The sequence below is a fragment of the Pleuronectes platessa genome, chromosome 23 (genome assembly GCF_947347685.1).
Source record: "Pleuronectes platessa chromosome 23, fPlePla1.1, whole genome shotgun sequence".
Classification (NCBI taxonomy): domain Eukaryota; kingdom Metazoa; phylum Chordata; class Actinopteri; order Pleuronectiformes; family Pleuronectidae; genus Pleuronectes; species Pleuronectes platessa.
The window spans coordinates 12,659,590-12,685,143 of NC_070648.1; the positions used below are offsets into that span (position 1 = coordinate 12,659,590).

Consider the following 25,554-nt stretch of genomic DNA (forward strand, 5'->3'; position numbering starts at 1 on the left):
TTTTTGATGAATTGTCTGGGAGTAACATCACCAATCTTCTGTCCCTTTAAGTCAACTTAATTATTAACAGTAAATAATGACAAGCACATCCTGAGTGAGGGGTACAACAGATACACAGCTTTGGCAGTCAAATAAGAAATGATTAAATACAAATGCACAGATAAGACAGCATGGTTATTTTATCACCAACACCAATCCTGTTATTGCCATTCTTGCCGTATTCATTCAAGGTCATTGAGAGTATGTCGTCAGTTGCAGGAAAAGCACACCCATACGACTACCCACTGATTGCTGCCACTACCATTAAACATCCATCCAAAAGTAGAAAAACTTTTATCCACATTTCAGGGGAATTGTCAGAGGGAAACGTATGCTTCTGCCACAGCTGTCGCTGGTGGGGCATAAAACTATGTTTTAACTCTGTCTTTGAAGACATCACAGAGCACCTGCAGGTGTAGAGTGTGGTCCAAGGACACGAAGTTTGCAACCACAGTCTTATTTGTAATGATTGTTTAAATACAGACACAGCATGTCAAACATGTGTGTGCAATAAAGCTGCAAATTCATGTAATTACAGATAAATTCGGTTAGTATTCAAATTCCTTGTTTTAGATTCTCAGTAGACTTTGTATGAGGCAGTTAATCTTTGGCAGTTTTGCAGGGAAGTATCTAAAATGATTAATTGATTAACAAAACTTGCTGATTAATATCTGTTCATCAACTAATTCCTGTTACAGATTTTGCAGAACTATTTAAATTTTGTTCTAGTCTCTGAGACCTTTAAAACAAGCTAATTCGAGTCTGCAAGTACAATTACTTTGCCGCTAGAATGACAGTACTGTGATTCATATTTAATAATTCCTTGCTCCTTAACGGGGCTTCAAAAGAGGGATCACAGATGCCTGTTGTAAATTAGACCACACTGTAATCTAAAATTAATACAGCCTTTTTCTTCTTTTTAAAAAGGTCCAGTGTGTAGGATATGTGGGGGATTTATTGGCAGAAATTGAATATCATATTCATAATTAGGTGGGGGCTGGAGCCAATAGTGGCTGATACTGGGTAAGAGGAAATGTACACCCTGGACAGATACTTCCAGATTCAAATGGGAATCTATTCTTCAAAGTAAACAAAATAATTTTGGGAAATTTTTTTCATGCAACATTTTACAATATAAATTACCCGCAAGTTGAACCAGAAGAACGGTGTCTTTGTTGTTTTAATTTTTTTTTCCATTTTGAAACCATTACTGCAGCCAAAGCCGATTTGTCAGGTATAGCACAGTAGAGCAATTTAAGTGGGTCAGCACCAATCTGTCAGTAATACACTGCTAAGTCTACTCAACCACGTCTTAAACATTAAGATCACCTGGCAACTAACAACGCTTCTGGAAGAGGAATCTAGATTTGACATTAAGGTTATACTACTACAGCACGTGTCACATCTGCACTAATAGAAACAGGACTAGACAGTTAGTTCTGTCCTGCAGTTAATCATTGCGATGATGTTTCTTACAAGAATTTGTATTTCTCTACAATTTTATTCATAGATATCTTAACATCAGTTTTTATATTGCCAGTTGCTCTTTTCATCCATTACTGTTGGTAAAACTGCTCATTTATTGCACTGTGCATCTTAGCTAGTTATCAGTCATGTTTACCAGGTTTTATTGGATCATTTCCTTTGTATAGACTAATCAGAGATCCACTGATCTAGAAATAATGGCTTCATACATGAGATTAATCAATATAATTAATTTATTTGAAGTTGTTCCAATAAGAGCTGTTGCATCCTTTTACCATGCATACTAAATTCTGCCATAACAACATTAGGTCAGATAGGAGTTATTTTATTTGTGCGCAGTCCTCAATTTGTGTGAATGGCCGAAGAATGGACTAAGCCACTCGACTATAAAGTCTCTGTTCCAAAAAGTGAACATAAAGAGAGAGGACGACAATGACAGCGAGCAGGAAGAGAAGGAAGGTAAAGGACCCCAGCACGCAGTGAGCACAGAGGTGGGTCAACTCATGAGGTCTATATACAGCCAACAACTCAACCAATTTATTATCTCCTAAGCAGGATGAATGGGCTTCCCGGATTTCATTTGGATAAGAAACGAGGCACGGCAAAGAAAACTGATCCGTCATCATTTCCATGTGCCCGGGACAGGCAATGAATGGCTCTTAAGAACACCATTTATTACGGCTTACGCTCTACAGTGTACCCCTGGTTCCTCTTTAAATGTTCAATTGCACCACTGCAGGTGATGAATCAGGACATGGACTCTCAAATCCCCTGGGACGGAGTCTCAGGGAGAAAGATGAGCTGCACCAGCAGCCCTCTGCAGCAGGGCAGACTGCTGGTGGTGAGGAAATCATCACACAGGAAACAAGTTTACACACTTTTGACCAATTTTATCATCTGTTATTTTTTGCTCATTAATCGAAGTACAGATAATCATTTATATTTAACTAATCCTTTTAGGACGCTGAAGTTTAATTACATGTGCTACATTTTTGCCCAGATAACATGTCTCTATAAGCAGATTCAAGCCTGACCCAGATGTGGACACAGAGTGTTGCAGTACATGGCATGAAATGACAAAAAAGTGTCGAAGGTGAAGAGGCTGAGTTTAGTAGCAGCTCTGGCACTTTTTAATCGTACAGCTATCAGCACCTTTGTGTACAGTTGCCACGACTACAGGTGGACCCACAAACAAAACATTACTGCAGCTTCACGTGATGTTAAAATACCAAACTGGATTCACTCACTTGCTGACAACTATTCATTATCGGGGATTAGCCAGCTCGAGGAGTGACGCCGTATGTCTTCAGATTACAACTGTGATCTTTCTTTAGCAAAGACGTAGAGACAGAGAACTCGCAAGTTCCTTTTGATATCAAAACTAAAGATTACATCGACCACGATTAGGACATTTTACCTCTTGGTGATAAACTCACGCCATGTGATGGCCCAATGTCTGCACTTTAGATCTTTTGATTTTCCTCAGATCTTTAGATATTCCCCTGGCTTTTTTGATTGATATTTTCATGAAAAACATGAAATAGTGCAGTGACAAGTTCTCTAAGGTTAGAACTTGTATTAACCGATCAAATCAGGTGGATAATGGCTTGCTTTGCATCATGCTGACCTCCAGATGCTGCAACTTTCAAAAAAAGATTGCAGATTCAGTCTCAATAATGTTGTTAGGTTCCCTTTTGGTTTTGGGAGTTTAAATCCAACGTTTAACTCTGACACCAGATCCTCCGCTACTGTGTTGCTGGCCAACTCTCCTCTCATCACACAAGGCTTCACTGCTCAGTGATGGACGCAGGTTGTTGAATAAGACTTTCCATTAAAAAAGGTCCAATTGTCTGCTTTTTAATCGTCAACAGAAATGGTGTTACTTTTTACTCAGTTTAAGTCATGTTTACATCGTTAAAAAAACGTTGTCATTTAATATTCGGTCATAGTTTTCATTGATTTTTCCACATGGTGTTAAAGCTGCACATGGACCAAGTACATTGCTGGCAAAGCAGCACATGCAACTTTCTTTTCTTACTCGCTTTTAAAGAAAATGGGAGATGGCACACTGATTTGTTGCATGTTACACTTAAAAAAACAAAATGAAGTACAAAACAACAACACAACAAGTATAACCAACTATGCACCTGGCACATGAGCAGTTTTGGCTACAGTCAAACGAACAGAAGGTGATTTGGACATGACCTAAATGCACTTGTGTCCACCATGAGTTTATTTCTTTATAATGGGCCGCATGGAGTTTCTCTCTGTGTGCATTCGTCGCTCAATCATTCCTAACTGAGGTCCTTGATTACCCTAAATGTGGTAGTTGACTCTTCTTTAAGAAATGCTTGAGAAAATCAAACCCTAGCAAGACAAAGAGTGAGGCTCCATGTCGCAAACAGCTTGATTTATGGTCAGCCTTGCGTCATCATCAATTACAGCAGACATAACTTGTGAGTCATCAGAATATCTTGTCAGTAATTCTGCTGGTGCACTTCCTGTATTTGCTGAAGGCTAAAATGTAGAGAAATGCAGAAAAACTTCAACTCACATCCATTAGTAAATTAACCTAAAAATCTGATTAGCGACAATGGATCCACTAAACAGTAATTAGACCAATCCCACTGTCCATTACACTGGAGCTTCTTGTGCCTTTCACAGCCAGAGCCAATGAGATCTCTCTCTCTCTCTCTCTCTCTCTCTCTCTCCTCTCTCTCTCTCTCTCTCTCTCTCTCTCTCTCTCTCTCTCTCTCTCTCTCTCTCTCTCTCTCTCTCTCTCTCTCTCTCTCTCTCTCTCTCTCTCTTCTCTCTCTCTCTCTCTCTCTCTCCTCTCTCTCTCGTCTCTCTTCTCTCTCCTCTCTCTCTCTCTCTCTCTCTCTCTCTCTCTCTCTCTCTCTCTCTCTCTCTCTCTACTGAGCTAAATTAGCAGCAGATAGCTGCTGTTTCTGCCCGTTTTTGTCAAAACAATGAAGCATGTAATTGTTCTGTACACATGCACTAAGGCCAACCGCGATATTTACCCTGCAAACACTTCTCCCTCGGAAACCTTCCCATGCATGCAGCCACATTTGCTCAGGGCTCTTTCATCGGCTGCTGCAAAATAAATTAAAAAAAAGGCTGCGTTGTGTAATTGTTTGTGTTCTGCTGGCGTGCATTGCATAGTCCTTTGCAGACATGCTCCTGTTAAAGTGAGTTAGTTGTGAAAGCAAGTGAGAGGGACAGATCATTATTTTCCCATGTACCAATATACGCTTGTCACAGGCGGCCAAGAACACTGGACAATTCAGCACCGAGACAGGTGAAGCACGTCGAGGTGAAATGCAAAATCAACCTTTGATCAGTCAGACGCTACTGCAGCAAATATCATCCAAATGACTCAAGTAAGTCATTCTGAAGCACGTGTATTTTGCACAGCTCATAACAATAGCGAAAATTCCTGCAATTCAAACATGTTCCTCCTTTGGTCTCGCCACGATACTCACTCTGTTGTGATAAAGGAGCGACGACTGACAAATGTGTAATGTTTTAATTCAGCACGTATTTCCATAAAGACCTTTTGTCTGTAATTTCCGTGATCTCAATCTGTCAATCAGCCCTGCTCAGTTATGTGTGCCGCTCTCTGCGGTGGGAGGACCCACTCTCCCTAAAAACATCATTAGTCAGCCCCGCCGCGTAAAGCTATTTCTGACAGCAGCTCATCAAAGGGGCTCCAGGTGAGCGCGGCAAAGGAAAGACATGCTCAACCCCTGACCCGATGCACCGCTGCTATACAATTCCCAATTGGGGGCGAAATGGGAAGCCACAGCGGGGAAAAAATGGCAGGCAACAGTGATAACAAACGGAATAGATTAGTGCACTACGTCTCATGCGATTACGTTCTGCAGCAGCGGCCCACAGGAGACGGCTGTGCACTTACACACTGCCCTCTAGTGGCAGCATGTGCACAAACTCAACTGACTGGATGCCCTCTTCAGCCTGATTTCAGTCTCGCTGATTCTCCAACTTTTAGTATGACATCAGCATTAAAGTGAACTGATTCATACAGTAGAAATGAGCTTCGTTATCCTTGGCTGAAGACGTCTTGGTTTTCCTCCGGTACAGCACTGGGGACATCTTTGTTCCAGTGTCACTTTGCTGTGAGCCACTCTTATCACACTTCCTGGCTCCTTTCCTGCTCTGGTTCACTCGTTACCCTGTAAAGGACTTTGTGCAATTTGGCTGTGTGAGCACAAACCGAGCATCAGATCGGCACGAAATAGATTTAAAGCCTGGGGTTCTGACATTTTCTAATAGAAAGGCTGGAAATAGCAGAGGCATTTTAGATGAGGGTCTCGTGGAAATAATGTAGTTCCTGCACACGCTGCTGCTGCTGCTGCTTTTCAAAATGATGATCACACACAGAGGCCACCATGGTCGTGCATGTCTCAGTATTCAAATCACAGTCTGCATTAAAACCGTATGCATCAGTTTTGATGATGTTGGGAGATGTATTTTGGACATATTTAGGACAGGGTACAATTATGTTACTATAAATATATATACCCACATTGTATAAATATTTATATAAAACCAACAGTTCCAATAATAGGTAAGCACTTTGACGATTGTGAAAAAAAAAACTCCACATATATATATATATATATATATATATATATATATATTAATATACTTTAGATGACATTATCAGACATAATGTGATTGAGGCCTAATATTTAATAATTCACATGCAATCTTGCTATAATAATAAATCAAAAGAAAACACAAATACAATCAAATCTATAGAACTTGAATTTAATAACATAACCAGTGCAGATGTGATACAGATCCCTGGCCTATTTTTGCTTTGCAGGTATTGCAGTAAACCATCACCATCTTTGGAGAAGAAGTTCCATATATTATCTCCTGTTTGCGGCCAATAAAAGTCTTGACTGCTATTAGAGGTAATACTTTGAAATAATTATATATCAGCGACATTCTGGCCAATGCTCTGCAATATGACTCTGAGAGGTGAATATCGGCAAACCGATGAATTGGTCAAGCTCTGAAGCAAATGCAGACACTTCTGCTCCTGACTGTTCAGCATTGATTCACAGAAAATTGTGAATGCACTTGCTCGAATGGCTCTTACAATCCTGCCAGACAGTGATTTTCAGATCAGTTTACAGACCAAAGAACACTCAAAATGACTACGCAAATGATAATCCTGCCATTTTCAGCAGAAAGAGGAGTTCATCCTCAAGGGCATTTAAAGAAAAAATATATGTATATTCTTGAGTCTAATTAAAATATTTGTATATGGGTTTAAATTTAAACATAGACGTACTGATTTGATTAACACCACCTACACATGTGCGAAGGAGTGACCTCCTGAGAGTTACCTGAGTTCCTGGATGAGCTGAAAAACACATCTTGAGGTGAGATGTGAGGCTTTAAATATAGGAGGTATAAAAAGACGTTCTCACTTCAAACATCTTGGATGTGTTGTATTCGGGACTCGTTTCAGCTCATGTCACAGCACAGGAGGCTCCGGGGTTTGTTAGCTTCCGTAATCATAGAGTGGGTAGAAAGAGAAACTACTTAGATTACCTTTACATATATGAATTAATGCTCCAGCTATTGGAAATAGTGTCAATCATGGATATGTATGTGTTTTTGTTTATCTATAATTATAAATAATAAAGCTTGCAGGTTGACGTAAAATATCTAACCTCCTTTCTTTGTTGTCAAGCGTTTGATAATGACATCTAAACAACTATTGCCATTTTATACATGTAAACATTCTTCTCCCTAACATCGGTATCAGCAGGAGCCCCAAAAAAATCTGTATCGCTCAATTTTGAAAAGAAATGCAAACTCTTCTCTAGTTACAGCTTTGAAATTGAGAGTATTTTTCATATCATTGAAAACTGAATATGGAAACTGAAGATGGAGTTGACCAAATTATTTTAAGCTATCACATTGAACTCACTTAAGCTGCAGTGGGCAGTTATCACATTTGTTAAAAATGTTCATGGAATGTCTATTAATGTCAGACACACTTTAAGTGTGGTTTGATTAATCATTCATTAATGCATGTCCAAGATCATTGTACAAAAAAAGATATCTATAAATAACATAAGGTAATTATTAAATTGTTTAAGTTAAGCAAAAATGCAAACAGCAATTATGCCATCAAAAATCACCTGGGCCTCAAAAACCTTCCGGGAGCCATTTATCACATTTAAAAAGCAAGCAACTCGGTAACTCAAAAACATGAATCAACCTATTAATCACTGAGAAAAACCGTTTCAGCCCTGAACACACAAGAGAGAGGGGGGGAGGGGGAGGTTTCCTACAAAACACACAGAACATAAAAGCCTCCTGTGAATGAGTGAGATGAAGCTGCCATCAACCGCAAATTAAGAATCAATGATAATTGTATTGCGTGATAAATACCGACGCCCCAATTTCACAGAGACAAATATGCAACATTTAGGTAACATGCATCCAGACAGAATTTAAATAAAGCCATATCCTGCGAACCAGTGAAATACTATATCCATAAAGAACCCATTTCCTATCCAAGGCTGCAGTCAAATGTGTATTTATCTTAGGAAGGTTCCTAACTGCCATAATAAGAACAGCAATATAATAATAATCGTAAGTCGCTGGAGGATTGGGACAGGAGCTTCAGTGCTTCTTAACTTATCTAATTTAACAAAGGAAACACTGAGTCATCCTTTGAATTACATTTCCAGACCTTCGAAAGAAAAGAGGAAATGCCGTCCTACATGCAACAGAGCTGCAGTTTTATTCTCATGTCACGAGCTCCTGATTTCTCTTACGTCACATTTGTCCAGTCAGGAGTCACATTGAGCAACAAGCTTGTTGAACCTTAAGTTCACAATAACAGTATTAGAATTAAATACAAATGCAAGAGTCATTTCTACCCCCATGATTGTGGAATGCACAAAAAGATATATCCACTTAACAAATATATATATATATAAAGAGGTAAAAAGCACCATGCCAGGCAACTCTGCTTACTTATGTCATCATTAACTCTTAACCCTATTGTATTATTGTTTCAATGGTGAATACTTCCTTGTTGTATTTGATTTAATGTCATTATATTTAAACATTTCAGTCCTGTCTGCATTGTTTTTATTTTCAATCATTTATATTTTGTTATCTCTTCCTGTGAGTAATTGATTAAATTTCCCCTGTGAACTTACTCATTACCATTAGTATTATTGTAATTATAGACATTGTTACTTTATATATTTCTGTATCTTGCAATTTCCGGTCTCGGGTTATCAAAATATGTTTCTGCGTACGCTGTTTTTTTCCATATGTGATCTCCTGTACATCCTCCAATTTAAAATATTAAGGGAACAATTATTGGCTGGTATAAATTGAAAACAGCTGTTATTTATATATTTCTTCAATGGTAGAGTCTGTCACACAGAAAGATGGCTTTAAAAATAAAATGGCGCCAAGGTTCTCCTCTCCTAAATCATGATGACGTTTTCCATCGGGTTCAATCAACGAGTGGTTAAGAGAGGAGATTATTTTACACTGCATCTAAATCAAGAGTTACTGAAGCTCAAGGTCCACCCCCCCCAACCACCTGTGGCCCTGCTAAATAAACAAACACACAAACAAAGTATTGATGTTTTGTTTCAGAAGCAGTCCTACCTTCAGCTCCAGGTGTGTCTCTGGCCTCCTCTCAGTTCAGTTCTACGTGACCCGGTCTCCTCCATGTTTTTGTACAGGCCCGGTGCTGTTAGCATGGTTAGCTCCAGTGTTAGCTCCATTAAATCAGTGTCCTGTGTCCTCCTCCCGCGGTGACGAGCTCCTCACGCGTGTGTCCATCACCAACTATCTTTGTTTCACGGGTCATCATAATAAATAAACACTTTTTAAAACCTGGTTATTTGTTGTGGTGACGCACGTGGACCTGCAAACAGGTGCGCTGCAGTGCTCCCCTCGTGGCGGTGGAAGGTACAGCAGGGCGAAGGGGACAATTCATACAAAGGAGACGATTTTACACATAGAAATACCTTTATTATATATTTGTTTTTTACGGCGGTGGATGAAGTACTCAGACATCTCACTGAAGCAAAACTTCAAACAAATACACAAACATGTAAAGTAAGTAAGTACTTGCTTTTAAATTAACTGAAAACATTCAAAGTAAAAGGACTTGGAGTGTTGCCTATTCCCTTAATGCAACAGTCTAGTTAGTACATCAATACCCTTCAAGTATCTGGAGACACTACAGTTTTGCGTAGCAAACTACTGGTGTTGATATTTAAAAAAAAAGTAAGAATTAGGCCCTATTAAGAATTTTTACATCACACAAACAAGCTAAAAATAATAAATACGACTTATTTTTTACCTCTGAATTTAATTATTTTAAAAGCTGAATTAGAGTCAATCATTAGATTGTTGCAGGTTAAGGGGGATATTGTCTGAAAACACAAGCACTACAATTTAGTAGCACTTAAATGGCACTTACTTATAGCACTTTGTAGTTTAACTTTTTTGAAGAAATTGTACTTACTTGATTATTTCTGTTCTGCGTTTGTACCATCATGGGTGAATGCACTTATTGTAAGTCGCTTTGGATAAACGCGTCAGCTAAATGACATGTAATGTAATGTAATGTAATATGAAGTCAGGTATAGTTATATAAATCATGCATAATAGCTAATGTGGCATAAACCTTTCTACTACATTTTAGTTATTGCATGTTGTTATTTTTATATCACTAGTGTTTTAATAATACTTGCTTTATATGCACTATATACTTAAAGTATTCAAATTTAAAGTACTCGCTGAGTGTAGCTTATTCCCTTATGAAAGGTTTTTTTAAGGATTGGTCCTAAATGTGTTTCTCCACCAGTGATGCTGCTGATGCAGGGGGCGGGGTCTAATGATACCTGCCCACTCTGATTGGATCAATAAACTGATTCCCCTCTCATTATCGTTTGAATAAAAAATAAAACACTGAACAAATTGTAGCTGGGGGGTAGAGAGGTCAGGTATTTGCTGATATAATAATGTGGAGTAAAATAGAATAGTACCCGTAAAAAAATAAATTACAGATATTGGAAAAATGTCCTGAAGTACATTCACTAAGCAATCGCCTCTGTTACATCCCACCACTGTGTATTTCCTACTGGATGGTTTTATTGTTGCCATTACAAATCAGGAACCTAAATAAAAGATGAGAAAAAAAGAAAGTGCCACTCTCAATAGGATGAATACGGTCTGTGGCACTGTCTGTATTCGATAGGGATGATGCAGTTTAACACAGTTCCAATACAGAGCATGAAACTGATGGGCTGCGCAGAGAGTTTATAGCCGCTGCTAATTTTCAGCTCTTGTCCCCAGTTGCCCTCTTGTGTGATGTGCCGTGTCATTTTAAGCTTGGAGGGAGCGCTCAGACTTTCTCAGCCGTTCACAAAATGTTAACGTCCATCAGTGGCTCTTTTGTTGCTCCACAAAATGCCTGTGCACAGGCTCGCTGTATAATTCGCTTCACAATTGCCCTGCTAGTTTTCTGCACCGTTTCCTGCTGCAACTTAAATTGCATCGATTGCAGGTTATTCCCTGAGGCTTGTGCTCCCTCCACCTAATGGTGCCCAGCCCGGTTGAGGTTAGGATGATGATGATGACATGCATTGTCTTTAATTCCCAAAGTGACACTGATATATTTTTAATGTTATTTGTTTATTTGGCAAAATTAGACACCGGCTGTTGAACATCTGTCCACAGATCCCAGAGCACTGCGGAAAATCCAGTAGCAGTTCAGTTCAATGACTTCCTCTCATTGGTCTAATGGAGACAGTGTTAGAAATAAGACTTTATTAATCCTGAAAGAAATTCTAATTTCAGCTTGCTCCAAGATTACAGTGACAATATACAATATGATACATTAGAATAAATCAATAGTATTAAGTTTAAAAAATATAAGTGAAATTGAAAAGTTTATGGTAAGAGACAATCTAAAAATAAAGTTTAATATACGTGAAAATAAATAGTGTATAAAGACTTAATGTAGAACCAGGGTCTATTTGAAATAACAATAGAAATGAAGATAAATTACATGAGACTAAACTAAAGACACAATAGAAAATAGTAATGAGAATGATACAAGGACTGAGTAATATAAAATAAATATTGCACTTTATATTTAACAAATTATGATGCAGTTGTTTTGTTTTTATAAACTTCAGTACTACTGCACTAAGTTGCCATCTGGACATGTCACTACAGATGTAATGAATTATTTCAAGTTTAAAAACATTTCAAACATATATTTTCACTGATATTATTAAAGGTTTCTGTCTTGCTATGGACGGGTTGATGCAAGGGACACCAAATGCAAAATGTATCTTCTCCTTTCTTGTTTGTCTATAATTAAATCCATGACAGATAAAGAGGAAGCTGACAATTGCGTGACAGAGACAGATAAAAATGCCCAAAACAATTGTTTTCACAAAGTAATGAACATCCTCCCCTCCACAGCTTCGGCATCAGAATCAAGTGTAATCACATCTCGAGGAAGCATCAGGTTTTGTTCCTTTTTTTTTCATTTTGCTGCTCTGCAAAGGCAGCTGAGCAGAGAGAGAAATGGAGAGAGACGGAGAGAAGTTCATTCCCGCTCTTCATTAATGTCAATAAGACATTCTCTGCAGGGGAATAGAAGAACCTGACTTGTGGGAGCTTGATTTGACGACTGAACTGAGCTGAGAAGGAAAACATCCGATGCTCAGCTCTGTGTAAATAAATGATGCTGAGCATGGTCTATTGAGCTGTGAAGGGGAGAAGTTAGTTCTAATTCTGAAGCATGGAGGACAAAAAGTGTAATTTCTTCAAAGTTAAACATTATTTATTATTTTAGTAAATTAATTAACAATTAAAATATCTGTCTATCAATAAATAGTTCCAATCAAGAGTGCAATAACAGAAACAACCTAAAACAGTCAATAAAAACAAATTTTTTATATACATCAATGAATTCATGAATAAATGGTGGACTATAAAAATCTAGTCCAGTTGAATTTTAGTTTAAAAAGAGATATAAATAAGTATTACTAAAAATTAAATTAATAGTCCAGCGTATACTGTATGTACAATAGAAACGATTTTTGAACCAATAAAGATCAATGGAGAGTGCATTTGGACACTATTATCTTTTTAATGACGTATATCTATGTCAAATAGACTGAAGGAGCTGCTTTGCGCTACAGGCTCTCAAACTCTCCTGAAGTGGAGATGAGCTATGCCACCCAGCTAAAGATAATTTAGCTGCTAAAAAGCTGAATGTTTCCTCAGGCGGTGGTGGAGACCAAACCAGAGCTAAAAGTAATATGGATAATGGATCTACATTCAGGAGAGGGCCTGAACAGTACATCAAACTCAATATTAATGTGTTTTAACAATTGTTCATCATAACATGGTGAAATTATGTTATGTCCAAAAATAAATCTCCTGCCCCCAAAAGGACATAAAATGAATGAATGCGATTGTACATAAGTGTTGTGCTTTTGGTTTGTATTCATCATATATATTTTTTTATCATTTTCTCCTTTAGGGCTGTGTATATATTCTTGTACATAGGTGTTATGCTTTGGGTTTGTATTCATCATATATATATTTTTTATCATTTTCTCCTTTAGGGCTGTGTATATATTCTTCCTTCCTTGCTCTCTCAACATGAGTATGTTCAATAAGTTGGTGCAACCTTAAGAAATTAAATATTCATCTTCATTTATTGTTCAAACAGAACAAAATATTTTAAATAAAGATGATATCAATAATTTTATGAAATAGACCAACTAAAAAGCTAACAAAAAAACCCACTTAGTGCTCACTGTGAAGGCACGGCAGAGCCACATCACTGTGCTTTATAGACTTCAATTCACAGTGTCCATGGCAACACAAGCCGTTGAGACCTGCGCTGGGATAAAGGAGGGCCAGGTGTTTTACGGTCACGTCCTCACTGACGTCACCGATTCTTCTCTCACCGTGGTATCCCCCCCCCCCCACACACACACACACACTCCAACCTCATCACGTTCCTCTCATTCTTCAAACAGATTCACATTTTGAGTCGATGGCCTCTCTCTGGAGACATTCGATTTTTGAAGGGTTCACTTGGATCGGCTGCGATTTCCAAGCAGCTCTTTTCAATTTCTGACATCCCGGCGCAAAATCATCAGGCAGACGAATCACATCAGACATACATCCAGTCTACACACATAGAAACACACATCTGTGAGTGGCTGATGCCTCGGTAGCTCAGGCTCTGACAAATCCCTGAAGTGCCTCGGAATGCCCCCTGTAAAATTAGTGGTGGTTTAATTCTAGTGTCATTTAATTCATTTAAAACCTACCCCACAATTTAGCTTCGCCCTCATCGTTATTCACATGAAAAATCGGATCAGACTGAGGGCTGAAGGGTTTAATGTGGGTCAAAAACACAGGCCATCATTATCTATTCGACCACATTATATCTCATCTGTACTCAGGATGGCAGGTCACACAGGGAAAGAGACAGAACATCGGGTCTGACATGGCACTGAAATAAAGATTGTGAGTGCATTCATGTGTCTACACGTTGGGTCAAAATGCAGACACATGAATGCACTCACACTTTCTTCTCATGAACTTGTTGTTTATGAATGAATACAAACACAACCACTGACACAGACAGACAGACACACACACACACCAGTACTGCCCTTGCCCTGCCATAACCTCTATCGTAGCAGTGAAGCACCAGTTCTCACCACTGAACATCTTATGTCTGCATGACAGAAATAGAACGTACACACAGAGTCATTACTTCCTCTGAACTAGTCCTCATTTTATGGATGGGAGATGATGTGAGAAAATGTTGAACTATGGTAATAACAGAATATTTCCTCCTCCTGTAGCAGGATCGATGCAATTTCAGGCTTAATGTTTGAACTAACTGGAGGGAAATTACCACATCTGTCCACTTGAGGTGACTACAGAAAGGTCGTATTTTCCTGGCCACTTTAGTGAGTATTCAGCAATTCAATAGGTTTCTCCTCCACTTTAGTCCAAAATGAAAAGTCTCCGCGACTTGCGGATGGACTGCATGAAGGTCCATACAGATAATCACTTTCCACACAAGGTGAACCCTCGTGAAATTGGCGATTCCCCGGGTTTCCCTCAAGTGCCACAAGAAGATTCACATTTTAGCTTTGAAGTATCGCAGCAATTATTGGATAGACTGTAAAGCCATTTGTTAAAGGATACATTGCGATGATGTAATCATAAAATAAACTCAAAAGAATCACAGGCAAATACCTCATGAATTAAAAAGATACAGTTATGAGATTATGTAATTAAGAACACTAGATTGTTTTTCTTTGTTAAGTATGAGGACTGATTTACTCTGTCTGGAGCAGAACGTGCCATGAAATATATATATATGATTGTATTGATAAACCAGGGACTGCTCTCTGGATAATAGACTATCTTCAGGACAGAAAAGATTAACACAATGTCAAAGTTCATACAGTATTAATATTGCATTTATATATTAGACAGCGACCTGCCCCGACCGTTTGGGTTGATAGGTGAGGAATGGTGAAGAGAGAAAGAAAAGAGAGTGACCAGGAAGAGTTGTATATCTATGTTATAGTTTAATGGTGATAACAATAATTACAGCAGAAAAGACAGTAATTAGTGTGGAGCAATAGTGTCAGATAGGGACCCTGCATCCCTTGAGATACCTTCAGAATGAGGACAGAGAAGAAAAGCCTTCAAAAGGGAGAGAAAAAGAAAGAGAGAGAGAACACAAGCAGTCTATGGAAAGACAGAGCGCCGCCTCCCATTCTGCTCTTGTAAACTCGAAGAACAAGTAAACCGGTATTTTGAGAGTGAAGTTATCTAGTGGGATATTTCACTGCTTCGAGATCTGATGGAGCTTGACCATTAAGGATTTGTATGTCGGGAGAAGGAGCTGGACTTCTGTTCTGGATTCAACAGGGAACCAATGCAGATAACAGACGCATGAGATTTTTAACGAAACAAATGTATGGACTAGTTTGTCAGAATCCTTCGGAGACACAATGTTTTCATAGCTGTCATAATACAGCCATAGAGACTAGGACAGTTAAAAACATATCCAAGGTTCCCTACAGTAGAACAGGTGGCCAAGGTGATGCCACTCGAAAGGACTCCACGATAAGGGAATATTGTGGCGTTTAACTAAAATCTTTACTTTTCTGTAAATTCAGTAGTAAAAATCGTTCAGTCATTCCTGAAGTTTGACTACCTGATTAGATTTGTCTGGCATAGTATAGCAGAGTGTCTGTCAACTGTGCTAGCTGATAATATTGCCTGACAGGATATACTGTATATAGGGTGCGGGTTTCAGTCCCAGTACAAAACCCTGTGGGACTCCATGTCCAGTGTTTGTGTGCGCGGGAAACCAAATACTGGAATATATATCCAATATAGACGATTCCCTTTGATCACAATTAATTGTCCAAAGGAACAACTGACTAAAAGCATTTTTGTTTGATACAAATTCAGCTGCACCTTTCTCGCTTCAATATGAATAAAGTCACAAACAACTCTGGAGTGTTACATTTTATTTGGTCTCATCTCTGTTTGAGCTTTTTCCTTAGTTTTTTTTTTTTTCCACAGGTTAAAACCCATTATAATAGTCAAGAGAAATAAAAACATTTTCACATACTGTATACAGAAATAATCCTCTTGACACACAACAATAAAAACAGTTGATTAGGCCCAGCCCAGTGCGAGATTTCACAAAAATGCAACAATAACGAATTTTTCAAAGCCTGATGACCACCAAAACTCCAACTCAAAAAGAGCAGAGACAGTTCTGAGAGAGATGTAAAAATGGCTGCCAGGGCAATGCAACAATTGCGTTATCACATCGCCTAGGCTGTAATAAAACACACACACACACAAAAAAGACATGGAAATGAATCTGGAACAATTATAATTAAAAGCAAATAGATACAAAGATGGAGAGGTTGACCTTGTCCACCACTTGAAGGTGGTGACAAAATCCTCATCTCCCTCAAGCAGTTTTATGCACATAAAAATTCAGTATGGGTGCCCCAAGGGGACATTTGACCATAATTTAGGTTTGGGATTTTGCAATTATGTACACAATAAAACAGATTTCAAGCTCTACCAGGCAATTCTCTTGAATTTTTCTGCTACACAAAAATACTCTGGCTTGTAGAGGAATCGTTTTTGATACAGATTTGGTCGAATTCAGAGAACTGGAATGTAAAGTTAATCAGCCTCATGTGAAGCACCCATACACGCAACTTAAATACTCCAGTGAAAACCTATAAAAATGTTTTTGATCATATGAAGCAATCATCCATCATCCTAATGTAGACTGCGTCCATAGCCATCTATACAGAAAAATATTTCTAAATCCAGTGTGTAAAAAGATAGCCATTTATAAATATCCACTTTCCCCCCCATTTATAAATTTTGTATATGCCCCCAGCTTGCTGGTAGGAAGCTGTCAGAAGGAAAAGCCTTTTACAGTAATGTGATGCTGTGAGTGGAAGAGATGTGACCGGTGAGTCATGGGGATTTGTACCATCCAAACCATTTAAAATTTCTATTATGGATCATTTAGAGTTCAGTTAGTTAAGCCCCAGCATGAGCACCTGAAAGAGACCACCTACTGTTAAAAACCCTCGAGCTGCTGTCAAATACTTTACCTTGAATTATATCTGTGCCTTAAAAGACATTAATCGGGTTAAGTGTCGGCTGTAATCTCAGGACTCTGAGTGTTTATTAGACCCAGCGCGGACACTTAAGTCAATTCATTTCGTAGGCATTGAATTAAGTGTAAATAGGCAAAGGCATAAAAACCCAATGTGGACATTGGACATTTGTTACTACTGATGTTTTTGTTGATTTACTCAAACTATGACGTATTTTTCCGCTTAGTTCGGACGTTCAGCATTCTTTCCCCAACAACTTAACAATAAGAGTTGTCCACGTTTCATCACACCAGCATTTCAGAACAGAAAACAAATATTTCCAGTTAATCAAGTATTCATAAAGCACATCATGGGACAACATTGAAGAGGGCTGACTGCTTAGCATTTTAAGGCGGGAAAAATAATTGGAGGTGAGTGAAAGGCAGCCTACTGATGTACAGATGTAAGGTCTTTGTAAAATGTTTCTCAGACAGTGTTGTAAAGAATGAAAAAAGCCAGTGTCTCTCCCAGGAATGTGATAGACATCACTTCATCCGACCAAAATATCAGCCTGCCTGCACGAACCCTGCTGGCGAAGGAGTCATGGGCAAGTCGGCTTCTAGCAATTTTTCAGGATGTGTTTCAGGGGCATAGCTTTGGCGAGAGGGTCGATGGGAGGGGAGGAGATGTATCCATTGCATTATTTCAAAGTGTACCCAGCTCTAGCTTTTCCACTATCACCAACCTTAGCTTTAAATTTATGTTAAATTCGAATTACATACCCAAGGTTGAAGGGCACATTTTAGTTCCTACTGTTGTGTTGAACCAGAGGCGCTGTAGAACTAGCTTTTGCACCTGATTTGTAGAACGATTCCACATGATTAAGATAAAAGGCAAAAGTAGTAACTAATCGTTTGCTTTTATCTGTGAACAATGTCAAGCACACGCAAATATAAATCAGTCTGCTCAAGGGTTGTTTACTCAGCGCACTCATTCAGCACTAGGAGCAGACATTTCGAGAGTGAACAGGTTCTCTGCAGAAAGATCATGAAGTAATTGAGTGTCAGTAGCTTCGCAGAACAATAATCTCGACCATGGGGCTGCTGCGTGCTGTTGAGAGAAGGGGGGTTGAGTGTGTGGGCCTCGGACTTAATCTCAAAGCTAAAATCCATGTTTATTTTCTAAACAGAGCGCCAAGAGCCTGTCACTGTGGTCTTGGAGACAAATTGGTCATCCTTTCATGGCTCCGATTCGTTTAGTTTTCGTTGATACAGAAAAAGAGGACAGCAGATGGTGACCTTGGATGCACAGACAGAAGCAAATTAGAAATAATATTCACTCTTTGAAAGACCGGGCATTAGCTTTCGCACTTTGCGGGGGCCTGTTCCAGACATGGCTTTTGTCCACGTCCCTATTGGGATATGCAATTCCTGTACAGCTAAAGAAAGGTCATATTTGATCATTTGGTCTCAGCCTGTTAATGCCAAACAAAGGCCCGGACAGGTGCTTTAGTTTCATACGAGCCAGAGAGAGCAATAATGAGTCTCTGGCACCGACGGCTGCCTGTGAGACGGCTGAAATGGGCCTGATAACCAGGTACATTTGTAACATCTACTTAATTGAACAATAGCAAGCGGAGGTGCAATCGGGTGAGAGCCGGTGAAATGCCAGGGCATCTAGTTAGACGTTTCACTATTTACTCTTCACTGAGCCGACAAGGTGAGACTTAATCAATACAAAAAATCATTAATATGTGGAGCGTATTCAGTGGAGTTTTCCCAATCTTCTTGTTGTTCTACAATTTTTCTCAGTAGCCACGGAGAACAATTGCTTTAACTAGACCTAAAACGGGTACGTTTCCGTGCACGTCATGCTCTGTTACTTTCAATAATCAGAATGGTTCAGTGACGGTTCAGTGCAGGAAAGGAAACGATTCTGTGAGATTCCGTTTTTTCAAGGTTCACAAATCTACCCCGGGGCTTGGCATGTTTACAGAGAAGGCTGTGCAGAAACAAGATTCAGTCCTTCTCAGTACAAGATCTTCTCCGTGTTAGAACTGATGGGTTTACACCGCACTGTGATGCTCGCTTTGCTGTTGGCGGTTAACTGCAACAATACAGCAGCAGTAGCTCATGTCCCTGCTCAGTGTAATCAGAGAAAAGTATTAACTTCTGCCAGCATCACCCGACACCAGGTTGTCACTGTGACAAACGCACTGATTGGTTCATACCGATACATTTATAAACTAGAATTAAATCACAGCATCTGCATTGTGTTGAATATGTTAAAGTATCGAAAGCCATAACTATGTTTTTTGACCATATGTCCTGATTTACCAAAAACAGACGGAGGACTATGGAGCACCAAAACTGGCAAAGTGCAGTAACAGGTTATCAGACAAGTCAAAATATTACTGAACACATCAACAAATAATAGTGTTGGGCAAAAAAGTTATTCGGGGCGTAAAACCTTTACGTGATTAGCTCCAGCAGGAACTAGATTAGCACTTCAATGTGGTGTCAACAAATCTTTTTTTAACTGGAATTTTTATCTAAAAATAGTATACAGCAGGTTTTACAAATGGATGCTGCTACTATTAAACATAAAGTATATGGTTGAATCTATGTAAACGTATCTGCTGTTGACAATTGGCAACACTTTTCACTCTAACTCTTTTACTAAGCCAACAAAATAAGTGGCTTGCGATATGATTTTCCCCCCCATTCTTGATAATGGCTCCGAAACACAACTGCCACTAGTTGGTGCCTCTTGGCGTGATGAGGGTCACGGCCTTGGGTTGCTCCACTGTGCCGTCTCATTAGCTTTTATTCATGCAATGTATTGGCAATTTGCCATTCGCTGATTGAGGCAATGGTCTGAGCTTTGAATTAAGATCATCAAATCATGTCTGCTCCCTGCCGCCCTGTGGAGCTGGTGGCCAGATATTGCTCCCCCCTGCAGAGAATTCTCTTCCATTCTCCCCGGCTGCTTGTTGTAGAGACGCTGATTTCCAATGACGGATGGGGCAACGCCTCCGAGAGCAGAGCGTCGCAAACAACCCATCAGGACTTTCTTATGGGAGTGCTGGTTGTCAGCTGCGGCAGATGGGTGGCAGTCATTGCTCATAAATCTGACAGCCAAAACTAAGAATTGCTCGTTCCAGTCATGCACGTGTCCCGGTCACGTCCTACCAAAAGCATTTCAAATTCTTAAGCATTTCACCATATTTGCATGAAGAGGTCATTTGGCAGCAGGTGAGGTTTCTCACCACTTCAAATCAAACACTTCCGAGAAACGATATCCAGAAATAAAAGAATTTCCCCAACTCTGACTACAGGCAATAACTTAAATGTGAAATCCATGGTGACTGCTGTTATTACAAGTAATATTTTATGTAGCCAGACTCAATCTGCGGGCCCTTGATAGAAAACGGCAGGTAACGCTTTTTCAACATCCAGACCAGACATGAGGGGCGGTTTGAAGTGGATACTTGACACACACGCTGTATTTGTGACAGAAATAATCAGCCAGACATTTCAATCATCCCAAATTTCCTTTGTGTAGCCTTTTTTTTTTTACTCACACAGCTCTGTTGACAATAACAGCCCTAATGATTATCAGAGCATGGCTCTTGTGACTTTGTGTGTTGACACAGAGAGGCGTCAATAACTCATCCCTTGTCACGACTATAAAATGGCGGCGAGGACGAGAGCAGAGGACGGGTAGGGAAAAGCGCTGAGGGAGGGAAAAGCGCTCAGGGAGACAACAGCTAAATCAAACCTTCAGCGTTTGCCCGACTTTGAAGAAGATCCACACAGCTCATGTTCTGTTGATGGCAGGAGAGACTGGACCAGAGGTCGATATGAGATGTGGGTGATTCCTACCAGCTGTATCCGTCCAGGAGAAGCAACTAGGATGGAGGAGCTGCTGCTATCTCTTCCACGTTCTCAACATTAATAACCTATAAACTTTGTATTCTACTCTTAGCTTCAAATTACATCCTTTCCTATGTCATAAGAAGAATTTATACAATTATTTTGTCTTTCCGAAACAGACACTCCAACACCTCCAGTCCATTTTACAGAGCAGGTGCCAGGTGTGTGTGGAGGTGGGTAAGTAGGCGGCGTATGAGCTCTCTCAAACTAACTGTGTAACCCTTGACATTAAAAAGGATTTTTAATGCCAATGGATTCTTTTATCCTCCTTCCATCAGTGTTCAATTAGTACAACCAATTACAGCACCACAAATGCTTTCAAGAAGAGTGTGCACCATTATTTCCATTTTTTTCCCCAAATGAATGACATCTCACCCCTCTCAACAACAGCGGGCCTTTCACCCCCTCGAGTGGAGCCATACAGAACTTTGACCATTGGAAGTGGCTGGCCTCTTCACTGTACAATCTACCTGCTCTTACCATTGAGTACTACTTTGGATGTCCAGTAGTTGATGGAACAGATAGGTTAATATGCAACAGAAATATAAAATAAAGCCCCCCTTTCCATCCAAAACAAATCTGATTCCCTCCCAGCGCTCCCCAGTAAATGGATTGTCCTTGAATGAGTGCCATTTCTTTCTGGTTTTTTTCCACGGACAGAAACCTGGCTGTTACGGAAATGGACTCTCTGCAGTATGCCCTCCAGAAAAAGCTCCCAGAGAGCAAGCAAGCAAAGGAAAGGAAGTAAAATGAAGTAAAATGAAAAAAGGAGCACAGCTATCTACCACATCACCTGAGGGGGAAGGGCACAGGAAAAGGTGAGCGTCCACAGACACTCGCACAAACTTTATGCATTAAAAGTGTGCGGCTTCCACCGAGATGGAAGCCGATGCAGCAAGCGGCTACAATACCTTGTGAGGAGGATGCGTGGCATTTACGTAACGTTGGGGGAAATTAATTAAGAAGATATCCGAACGCATTGTTAATTCTCCCTGCTCTTATCAAGAGGCTAATTATCGCTATCAACCTCCTCCATTCGTCAGCAGGATTATTAGGCTAATCTCAAAGCTTCCCCCCCTTCGGAGACAAGGTCTTTCGCTCTTCATCGGAACAAAGCGGTTATTGTCTTCCCATGACACGGTGTCAGTGATGAACCCAATCAGTATTTCTACCCTGTAATACTCCAGTGAAAACATGGGTTACATGACGAGTTTGGGTCTTTTGTAAGTGGGTCTCTTTCCAGTTGCTCACATGCCTGACCTACGCCAATTAGGTTAACGGACTAGACGCTTGGGAACCCGGCTCACTCCGGTTATGCATCACGAGTCTGAGATGTTGTGACCTGCCACACCTCATGCATTTCCCAGGATGCCTTTTGAGGAAACTGTCTGAACATGTTACATTAGGTGTGTAGAACAACCGCTGACAGTAATGATTGTGAGCCAAGAGTGGAATGAGGCTGTTTGTCCCTGGTTGCTCAGGTGCAGTCTCCTCTGTTGAGGCTACTGATGCTAAAAAAAAATATATTGTGTCAGTGTATCTGTTATCTGTTACAAATTCTTCCCTGTATTAAAATGCTCAAACGTCTCTGCTGCATCTGTTCTGAGAACATATCACAGTAATCTAGAGGTTCCTACCAGATGTTTTCATTACTGCCATAATGGTTGAGGATAGATTTCTTTTCTGAACCTAGAACTGTGAGTAGAGTTCAGTAACGCCAAAGCTCAAGTTGTGCAAAGCCAGCCTACAACTCACAACATTCCTAAAACATCTGATGTTTGACGCATGTTACCAAAGGACTTGTTCGACATTGTCAGAAATTTCTCTTTTTGTTGCACAGAGTTAAATGGTAATAACACCTCGCTCATGTGCGTAAGCTGAATATGTTGCTCACATCAGGAGATGATTATCTTAGCGTAGCTTAGCATGAAGACTAAAAACAGGGGGAAGCAGCTAGCATGGCTCTGTCCAGGGGTAGCAAGTTGCAGTTGATGTTGAATACATTGAATAGACAGATAAGAGACTGGTGTCAGCAATGTCAAACAAATCTTTTGGAATCAGGTTTCAGATCTCTCCTATAAAACCTTTCATTTTATTCTCTGATCTATATTTTTTATTTCTTTTTATTGTTTTTGTCGTGGTCTGTATATATTTCTATTCTTGGCTGCAGTGACTGTAATGAAATCCAATTTACAGAGGTAAAAAAAAAAACATGAATTTCAAATCTTCCAGCTCCTACTTTCTTCAATACGAATTTTGATGGATCCACGAGAAAGAAATGTAACATTTATGATGTAGTTCTTCTAATTCAAGAACTGGATGAAAGGACCAATGACGACCAAGTTAGTGGTGCACTGTGACATTGTGGGCTGGCTTTGTGAGGCCACTGTGGAGATGACTGAAGGAAGCGTTCATACTGATGTACTGTAGTATCTTCTAATAGTCATTTTTGATTGAACCTTCCTAAAGCATCAGGCGGGTGGTGATAAGACAGTCAGGATAGTGTCATACAAGTCAAGCAACCACAGAAAAGTATATCAAAGTTAGGTTTAAATACTATTGTCTCTCTGTATCATCCAGTGTGGCGAACCCACCCGTCTGGCACTCTGCGGAGGCAGAAACAACTTATTTGCAGACACTCTTTGTCCCAGCTCTTACACTGTCACAGTGGCATTCTTTGGCAAAAGGAGGGAACGCAGAGGGCTCCCCTGTCTTGTTTCCTGGGCTCTGTCGCCTGCCAGCCCAATGAATCTATCCAATCCCTGGCATTTCCCGTGGAATGTGACTGGAATGTTATCTGCTTCCAAGTGGAATGCCTGAGTCATGGTTTTGTCTTGGATTGCATGAGCAGCCTAGAATATCCACTCCCATGCTTTCTCCCATAATGCAACAGGGCAGACTGTTTAAAGAAAAACAACAACAGTAAGCTTTCCTTGAACAATGAGTCTAGACATACATGCGCACACACATGGAGACGGCATTTTCTTCCATAGCAACGCTAAGCTGATTTGCAAATTTAAACCAAATTCAAAGCATCTTCCCTACGCACCCGATTATCCATTCAAGGAACCTTGAAAAGATATATATTAAAAACACTTCATGAAATAAGGCACTCCAATTTTTCATTGTCCTGAATGCTTTCAGTCTGCAGAGAGGTAGAGACAGATGAAGCCGTGCAAGTCGCCTTATCCACCTCTGCATTGTCACAATGCTTCAAAGGTAGGGGGTGATGAAAGCAGGTGATATGAGCAGTCTTGATAGGATCGGAAGATGGAACTAGTGATCTGTGGTCTGCTCCTTCAAAGGGATAGAGAAACAGAGATAGAGAGGGAGAATGAAATGGGCACCAGCTATTGGTTTACCTTTCCTTTAAGATGTAGGACAAAGTAGTGGAATCAGTCCTGGTCTGTGTTCCTGTGATAAAACTGCACTTTTTAACACTCAGAAGGGAGACGTGGTCAAAAGCCAACAGACTAGGCCTTGTTTAGAACCGGTCATCTCTGAGCTGAGTAGGGGACTTGAAGGGCTTGAGCCCCATTGTCCGGCGGGGGTGAGCCCTCTCTTTGGTGCCATCCAGGGGCTTGCTGCAGGCCGCCCAGCCCAGGTCAATCAGGGGCGAGTCGGCCGGGTTGAGGGGGACTATGCGGAATGAGGGCAACGTGGGCGAGCAGTTGGTGGAGCACGGGGCGGAGCGGGATGTGTGAAAGGGAGTTGAGAAGGGGTCAAATGTTGAAGCTGTGTCCGAGTCGCCCAAGGGGTCAGCTTTGAGGGCAAATGGATCACAGTCCGGTGTTGGGAACGGGTCACAGTTGGTGAACGGGTTTGTAGGGGAAGGCTGATAGCCCAGGGGGTTGCTGTCCGAGCGGATAGGACTGCGGCCCACAGTTGAGTTCCCGCCGCCAGTCGAGATGAAGCTCCAGGGGTCGATGCGGGGCCGGATGGGTGACGGGCGGGGCCGGGGGATGACGCTGACCTCCAGGCGGCGGGTTTTGGGGCTCCAGAGGGCAGGGTTGGGGTGGAGAGAATAGGGCACAGAAGGTTTATCCTCGGAGTCCTGTGTGTCTTGGCAGAAGGGCAGGTCCAAAACTGGAAAGAACAGAAAGAAAAACATCAAACGTGCTCTGCAGCCTTTTAGAATTAAAACTCCTAATGGCTGAGGGACTTAGGAATGACAGAATTCAAATACAAAGTCAAAAACTAAGCAGCTGAGGCAAAGATATCCTGAATAATTATATAAAGATTCTAGACAACTGTCTTGTCGACAACAGACTCTGTAAGATGAGTAAAATGACAAAGACTAATATATATATATATATATAAAAAAAGGTTTAAACATTCAACATATTAAACATCTTCATCATCCCGTC

At 40.3% G+C, this 25,554-nt stretch overlaps 1 protein-coding gene across 2 annotated transcripts in view; it reads right to left on the bottom strand.

Moving 5' to 3' along the window:
* Positions 1–16,133: 16,133 nt before the first annotated feature.
* The window catches only part of LOC128429777 (mitogen-activated protein kinase kinase kinase 11), a 44,723-nt gene continuing 35,302 nt past the window's right edge, over positions 16,134–25,554 (bottom strand). The window contains exons 10-11 of one of the 2 annotated variants that reach the window (XR_008333903.1): positions 24,550–25,273; positions 16,134–24,086 (exon numbers count right to left, since the gene is read on the bottom strand). Coding sequence is in view for 1 of the 2 variants with exons in the window: in XM_053415563.1 (XP_053271538.1) it covers positions 24,672–25,273 (602 nt within the window). In the remaining variant the exon portion in view is untranslated. Of the gene's footprint in view, positions 25,274–25,554 lie in introns of both variants that reach the window. The other variant, XM_053415563.1, reaches the window with a different exon arrangement.